The sequence below is a fragment of the Cryphonectria parasitica genome (genome assembly GCF_011745365.1).
Source record: "Cryphonectria parasitica EP155 unplaced genomic scaffold M406scaffold_1, whole genome shotgun sequence".
NCBI lineage: Eukaryota > Fungi > Ascomycota > Sordariomycetes > Diaporthales > Cryphonectriaceae > Cryphonectria > Cryphonectria parasitica.
In genome coordinates this window covers 1,662,826-1,670,918 of record NW_024468909.1, presented here as the reverse complement: position 1 = coordinate 1,670,918, position 8,093 = coordinate 1,662,826, and the positions used below count along the sequence as shown (strand labels likewise).

At 53.1% G+C, this 8,093-nt stretch overlaps 1 protein-coding gene across 1 annotated transcript; it reads left to right on the top strand.

Moving 5' to 3' along the window:
• Positions 1–5,893: 5,893 nt before the first annotated feature.
• M406DRAFT_105114 (uncharacterized protein) lies at positions 5,894–7,307 on the top strand (the record flags this gene model as incomplete). Its single annotated transcript, XM_040915129.1, has 3 exons — positions 5,894–5,926; positions 6,067–6,181; positions 6,382–7,307. 3 exons carry the CDS (start codon positions 5,894–5,896, stop codon positions 7,305–7,307), a joined length of 1,074 nt encoding a protein of 357 aa, XP_040780842.1.
• Positions 7,308–8,093: the final 786 nt, after the last annotated feature.

The following is an 8,093-nucleotide window of genomic DNA, read 5'->3' as shown; positions in this document are numbered from 1 at the left end:
GCTCGAAGATCGTGAGGGCGGCTTGGATCCGTTGGGCGATGTGGAGGCACTCCGCCTCTCTTTCTTCAAAAGCGATCCATCTTGTAGAAAAGGAGCAGCCTCAACCTTGACAGCTGCGGGCGCCTCGGCAGCGCGATCCTCCTCCTCCATCATCCAGACAGGCAACGACTTGCTTTCCACGCCAAAATATGGAAGCCAGAGAGGAAGACAACACGGGGAGCGAGCGTTTTCGAGGTAGGATGCGGTGGGAGGACAGGTGAGAGAGAGGAAGAGAGGGGAGGGAGGGAGGGAGGCGGTTATGAGAAAGTCGGAGCGTTTCTTGCGGGATTTGCGCGGGCCATAGACTTGCTCGTGTGGATCGAAGGGTAGCGCAGCAGTGGAAGCCAGTGGAATCGCTGGTCGAGGAGGGAGGTGGGAGATGGTGATGGGGTCAACAGGCTCAGCTAGAAGCATCAACGGATCGCTATCGCACTTCCTCACCCAGCAGCACCTGCGACATGGCAGCAGCGCCAACTCCTCCTTGAAGATGGTAGGCTGTTCCTCCGGTTGATCTTCTTCTTGTCAGTCTCGAGACTCCTAGACGGTGTTTGGTTCAGCGGCTGATTCACTTTCCAGTCCAGTCGCTCGGCGGTCGCTCGGAGGACTTGTTGCGCAGATTGCAGGTGGCCAAGGGAAGAAAAGTCTTGGTGTGTGTTTGCGACGGGTGCGGAAGTCGACCAAGTGCATACCCGGCGGACGCAAGTGCCATCAGCCACTGCCCTCTCACTGGCTTTCCCATGTGGGTCTGGCCAGGTGCAAAAGTCCAGGTGGGGCTAGGCCATATCTAGTGGAGGGGTGGTGGGTTTGGGGCAGACCTTGGGCCCCCAGGGGGCTGCTGCAAGTCCATCTACAGCACTGTGGTACTCGGTGGTTAGGTGGTCTGAATTGAAATGACACAGTCAGTGATCTATTGAAATTCTCAGAGGTTCCCCCCCCCCCAAAAAAACCCCCCATTTCTCCATGGAAGTGACCAGTCATCATCCTCATGATTTTTTCAAAGGGAAACAATCCACCGAATCATGCTTGTTGTCCCTGATGAATGTATCTTGAGAGAATACACCCAGACAGGAGATATGGGTTCAGTTAGACCTGCTTTGGAAATGAGGTGAGGATCCAGGCGTGAGCTAGGAGGACGCTTGCCAGGTGTTCGCCTTCTGATGGTCAATCTACTTCCGCCGTGCCATGCCCTGCCGTGCCGTGCCCTGCCCTGCTGGAAAGGCTTTCCAAACAGTGCACACAGGACATTCAAAGCCCTTTCGTGATGATCTTTTGCATGACAATCAAATGAACTTCTTCTGGAAAGCTCAGGGTTTCGGGAGGAAAAAGATAAGACACAAGGGCAGGTCATGGTTTGCAGATTGCCCCGCCACCATCTGCTGCCAGAAATACCCACCTGAACCAAAACATTCATAGTCCAGATGTGTGAAAGGTTGAATTATGCCATGTGACAATGCTGCGAATTATCAAAGTAAGGTAAGCCCTTAGGTAACTGATGAGAGGAGAGGAGAGGGAGAGGGTACTTATACATTCTCAAAGCTGGCCCGGGGGTTAAGGACCTAGAAATGAACATGACAAAACATCAAATGCAATGTTATGTACCTCAGCCTCGCCTTTGATCACTGGAGTGATGCTTTTGATTCTTGAAAATAGGTACCGTCACCTAGGATCCCACACGCATGGTCAACCAGACCACACTGCAGGTGCTGAGTGTCACAATGTGTGTTGTACAGCACCATGTACACTGCCAATGCACTACTGGACTTCAAGATCACAAGAGATTGTGCCCTTGACTAGCAGCACAGCATAGGATACGGGAAGCCAGCCTGGTCTGATATCTCCTGTGGAGATGGCATCTCTAACCACGAGAACAAGAAACAAGAACACCAACCCCCTCCCCCCCAAATTCTTAATTTTTTTTCCTTTTCCTTCCCCTCTTTGGATGCTATCAAATCCTATGCCTATGCCTGATATGGCGAGTTGCTGTAAGAATATCACCTCATGACCTGCAGTGGTAACAAGGAGTGTCTCTTAAGAGGCAGATCGCCGAGGGTTCTACAAGCCCCCCCGGCCCGCAGAGAAGAAGCAAGTTCGTCCGTCCCCTCTGGCGTGACACCCACACAAGTACCAGGCGGTCAATCGGAACCAAGGAAAACCACTGCGGGTGCTAAATTGCTGGCCCATCCCTGATGTTGGGCTGGGTTGGGTTGGGCAGGGCAGATAAACCTGGGTTGGATGGTCACGAAGATTTTCTGTGTGTCGTGGCTACGGTGCCAACGCATTTCTGCAGGGCCGGTGTGTGTGTAGTAGTAGTGGACCCTGGGCTAAAGAGGTTTCGAGAACGGAGCGGTGAGGAAGTACAAACAAGGTTGGAAAAGAAGGAAAGAAGGAGGAAAAAAGGAATTCATATTGACCCGGCGGTGCCCACTTCTCAATGCGAAAGAGAGAGGGAAAGAGAGAAAGAGAAAAGGACGCTTGGTGCTTGCTTCCTTTTCTTTGAGAACTCATCCATCCTTCCTTCCCCAGACAAGAACTCCCACACCCACACGCGCGCGCACCCACAAAAGACACACACACCTACCTTTGCAGACCACAATCGAGACCACTGCACAAGCAAGGCCCGATCAGCATGCGGCTCCATCAATCCTCAGAGAACTGCTGGCTCGTGCCCCAGGATGGCTCGTCGCTCACCCACCGGTCACTCTGCTGATGGGCCCTTCTCATTGGTGAGACGGCGCAGGCGCTGCCAACCACTCAGAACGTCAAGATGCGACCGTCAGAAAAGGCTCTTGTCCCACCCTCGACGGGGTGCCCCCTGGGCGATTGAAAGAGAGTAAGAGAGGGCCCCCAATTGAAACATCTCATTGGGCTGAGCACTGGCCAGAGGTGATCTATGATTTGATAGCCTTGCAGCAAGTTGTAAGTCAAAATTGAACCCTGGTCGCCGTATTCTCTTATAATGGGTCAACTACGGTAAAGAAAAGTCACGATTTTCTCCATTTGATTTGGGACAGGATTCAGTCTGCAACGAGCGACGGGCGACTGAGCTCGTAATCGCTGACAAGAGCTAGCAGCAGCAGCACCCAGAAAATCCAAAAGAAGAAAAAGAGAACAATCATCGCCGCGGTCCCGTGGCATCCAAGTGGCCCAAAAAGGGGGTGTCATGTGCACCAGTCGGGATGCACCCCATTGGCCTAAACGAGGCAGTCGGTGTCATGTTCGCGATGCTGGCGGTGGTGGCGCGCCTTCGATTAGAAAGGGGGGGGGGGGCATGTGCATGCACACAAAGCATGACGACAGGCCGGCCGCGCGACGAGAGAGAAAGGGGAGTGAGCGCGAGCGAGTGAGCCTTGGGAAGCTCTGCCGCATTGGTGCTGCATTAGACCAGACCCGCTCCAGTCAACCCATGCCATCCGCGCTGGCGCTGGCACACTGCCGCTGCTTGCGACAAAATGCGACAGATCGATTCGGATGCGAGTTCACGATGGATGAGTGGCATGACAGCCCCAGCCCCAGCCCTGCGCTCACTACCGCCCGCCCGGTCTTTGGTCTTTTCTTTCCCCCTTCCATGGGCGGTAGAGGGAAGGGAGATGGGCGGAAAGCCAAGTTTCAGCCCTGCATGCTTCTTCTTGATGGCAGTGCAAGACCATCACCCTGAAATTGGTTGGGCTAGACTGAGATCCTGTGTTTCATTTTGTTCCTGCCTTTCGACTTGCTCCTACCGCGCCTCTGCATAGAGGCAGGGGGAAACAAAGGCAAAAAGAAAACAAGAAAAACAAGGGACGCACACGAGTTTCTTAAAACCCTCTGGCTTGGATCTGGAACCAGGACCAGGACCTAGAACCGGCACCCAAGACCCAAGGACCAGGTTACGCTGGCTGGCTGGTTCATCTGACTGGTGTTTTCCCCGTCTTCATCTCATCATCTATCGAAAAGCCAAGGAATGGCGGGAGAGAGATATATATATATCTCCCTCGGAATACACGAGAGACATTTGAGAACGCCTCTCTGAGATCTCAAATATCAAATTCTGGGATTTTTTTGAGAAAAGATTTGAGTTCTTTTCTTTCTCCCTCTGCCAATCTCCGGGGACCACCAGCACGTGGGAGAAACATTTTAACCTTCTTGATCCTGGCTGCCAATCTCATCTCGGGCCCCAGCCAAGATTTACCAGACTGCCTCACCTAGTGGGCCAGTCATTGTGACCTACAGCCGGGAGGGAGCTGGGACGAACTTGCGACTTGGGAACCGAACGCCACACCTTAAGAGACAACAAGTCAGTCAGCTATCTGGACGAGAAGAGAATCTTACACCATCGTCGTCATCATCAGCATCATCATAGCAGCGGGAGACGACAGGCGACCTCTCGATCGGCCTGGGGCGTGCTGCGTCAAGACTCTCTGGTCGTTGTCCCATTATCTCATGTCTTGGTTCCAACAACCAGCCAACTAGCCATCACCTCGCTCTTTTATTCTGACCCGACATACGACAGACGACTTGGCAGGCGACAGGTCGCAAATTGGAAATAAGGGTGTTGGTTTGGCATCACGATTTCGGTAATTGTCACCAAACCCCGACATAATTTTCAAGGTCAAAATCAACCCGAGAGGGAGAGAGCAAGAAACACACAGACCACCACCAAATCCACTCGCCTCGAACCACTTCTTCCTCGTTTTGGGTTTCTTTGTTCCCTCAAGCGAAAGAGACTCGACCGACGGATCAGGAATCTCACGGACCACCACCCACACACGACAAGGACTAGGAAAAAGCTGGGGCCTGTACTGGGTCTAACCCATCCCAGCTCCCAGCCCTTGAAAAGAGAAGAAAGAGCGCGAAAAAGAAGAAACCGGATCCTCCTCCAGGAAAAGGGTCCCCATCCCCCCCAAAAACGCTCTCGCAAGGATACGAAAGCCCCAGAACCCTTGATCAGCCCGTTGGGCGGTGTCAGGGTATTAAAATTACCAGTGGAGGTGTTCGCCCTACCTGTCCATTTTGTACAACCAAATCTCGGCTGCTCTGCATCTACCTCTGCTGGTTTCCGCTGAAGAGGTTTTTTCTTATTGTTCCTTGAACCTTTACCTTTTACTGCTAGCCTTTCCTTCATCCACTCCCCCCCCCCCCAGTGGCCTCGCACCCATTAATACATACACACACCCATACCAGGCATACCCATACCACCCCCCCCTCTTCTCAGGGATTGTGCAGCGGAAGGTCTTGATTCTTCATTCTTTCTTGTCTCGACCGCACCCTGCTTCCCAGACGCGCGCTTGGTCGCCTCCTCGCGCCTGGTAGTCCCACTCGACTAGACGTTCCCTTCTTCTCTTCTGGAGCGCGCCCCCAACCATTTGGGTCTTTGAACTCTTTCTTTTGCTTGCCCTCGTTTCTCCTCTTTCCCCCACCCCCCATCCCCTTTGGGCTTCTTGTCATTCGCTCATTACTATCATTTCCTGTTTGGATAAGTGGATAAGAGGAAGGAAGAAGAAGTAAAGAGAGAGGAGCGAGAGAGAAAAGGAACACGGGATTCCTCCTCCATCAAGCAAGACATCGACAAACAGACTGTGTGGTTGTGTGTGTGTGTGGTGTGTGTGTGTGTGTGTGCGTGTGCGTGTGTGGTATAGCAATCACAAGCTGAGCCAGGGTCGTCCTCCTGCGCCTCCCCATGCTCCACAGCCAATATTCCGCCCATCCGCATTTCACTCACAACCCGTGACTCTCCTGCCTGGCTTGTGCACTTGGATTTTTCGTCATTCCCTCCGACTCTGAGCCCTGGTCTCGCGTGTCTCTTTTATTTCTTCTTCGCGATCCTGGCCTCGCCTGACATGAGGCTAGTTTGGCACTCCAGCAGCGGCTTGTGATGATGGACGCGGGGAACTTTACCGAGGACGAAAAGGTGCGCGCCCCTTCCAACTAGATCGTCGAGCCCATGATCATCATCGTCATCGTCATCACCTCTTCTCTATGCTCCCTCTATTCTTTCATCTTCTGCTTCTTACGAAGGGGGCCCCTCTAACCAACATGTTTTATCTGTAGCGTTTCGTCCTCGCTGAATACATCAAGGCCAGTCAGGTGGATACTGAGCAGCTTGTAGCTTTCATTAAGATGAACCAGCTACAGACAGACTGGTTCTCGATGCAGCTGCCCGGAGGTAAGCCCGGCCTGGGAGAATTATCTTTACTTTTTTCTTCCTTCTTGTTCTCTGTCTTTATTCTCCCTCCCTTCTCTTCCTCTTTTCCTTTCCAAGAACTCAAGAGGAAACGACAGCCTTTTTAACAGCCGCGTATGGAACAGGCCGGAACATGCATCAATGTATGCGCGCAGCCTCGAGCATGCTCGACATAGAATTAGACCTGCCGAGCGTGCCCAACCTCAAGAAGCGCAAGTCGGCAAGCGACCTCCTGACCGAGCAGGCACCCAAACGCATGGCCTCGATGGCGCATATACCGTACCATCAACAACAGCAGCAGCAGCAGCAGCAGCAGCAGCATCAACAACACAGACCGCCGTCCCGACCCCAGGACCAGCAGACCCCGCCCCTGCCACAGCCCTCGCCGTCTCCGCTAGCCCAGCAGCAGCAACCCGGTAGCGGCGGGCTTCCCCCACCGCGCGTGAACCTTAACATCCAGCCGCGGCCGGCACTCGAGTCGAAGCAGCCGACCACCGAGGGCTACAACGTCTTCCAGTCCAAGACACCTTCCAATGGGTACGGCGTTTTCCAGTCGAATCCCACAGGAAGGAAACGGGGCCGGCCCAGCAAGGCCGAGAAGGAAGCACAGGCCCGTGCCAACTCCAGCTCTTGGACGACCACAGGCCCAATCCCGATCAGCCCGAAACCAGCGGGCCACCCGCCCACGACTCCCCTTGCCGGACCACCACCACCAGCACCACCACCACCAGCAGCAGCAGCAGCAGCAGCAGCAACAGGAGGAGGAGGGGGCGGCACCCAGTATCCCGTCCCATCGCAGGCATATAACACAGCGGCGACATCAGCAACGTCAGCAACATCAGCAGCAGCGGGATCTATGGATTCTCCGAGGGATGTAAGAGGGGGAAATGCAGGCAGCGGGCAAGCTTTGCCGCGCCCTCTGCAGCCACAGAGCTATGCAGAGCATCAGGCACCACCGCCAGCGGCGAGCATGATGAAATCGGAGAAATCGCCATCAATCGGAAACCTGGTCACGGCGGATTCGCCTCCCGAACAGCCCAGAAGTGTGCCAACGCCGATAGTGGTACCGCATACTCGAGATCCCCCGCCCGTGACAAATTCGGCGTAGGTTGCCAATCCTAAAGAGAAGTAAAAATATGGGGACCGTCGAGACTGCATTGTTTGTCAAGAGGGCGCGAACAAAAAATATAGAAAAAAAAATCTATCAGTATAAGAAGAAGAGGGGAAAAAAAAGGCGACTGGAGCCTCTGTGGTGTGATTTACGGACGAAGTGCGAGCAGCAGCAGTGGTAATCAGGAGGATCGAGGCCGAATTTGCACGGAGCTTTCAGAAAGAAAAAGAAGAAAAAATACTTGGTCAGTCCGGTTGAGAGACGCTCGTGGATGGGTCAGTTGTGTGACGACGCACTTATTTGTGGGGTTTCTGGGTTCTTTTGTCATAACGTGGAGTATCATTCGACCTCGACATATACGGCCATTTCGTTCTCCCAAGGCTGCTGGGCTCGGCCAATCTTATTTTCTTTCTTCTTTTCCTTTTTCCCTCCACTTGTTCTTCTCCTTTTATAATTTTCTCTTTTGGTGGCTTGTCCCCTCGAGAGAGCGAGTTGGGTTCTGGGCGGGTGAGACTGATGAAAAACTATATGTACGTTGACGACGCGACAAAAGCGGACTGACCACTTTACCACATTTGCATTCCGCAAATTATTTTTTTGTCTAAGGAAGAAAAAAATTACACCTAGGGCAAACAAATGGGGTGGAAAGGGGGATCAGGAGTCTCGAGGGGATACAGAATTGGCATGCGAATACGTGCCTTATTTTCTATTCGTTTTTCTTTCTTTTTCCATCTGTCCTTGTTGGACCCCTGTTCTTCTACTTTTACTTTTTCAGTGTTGGGG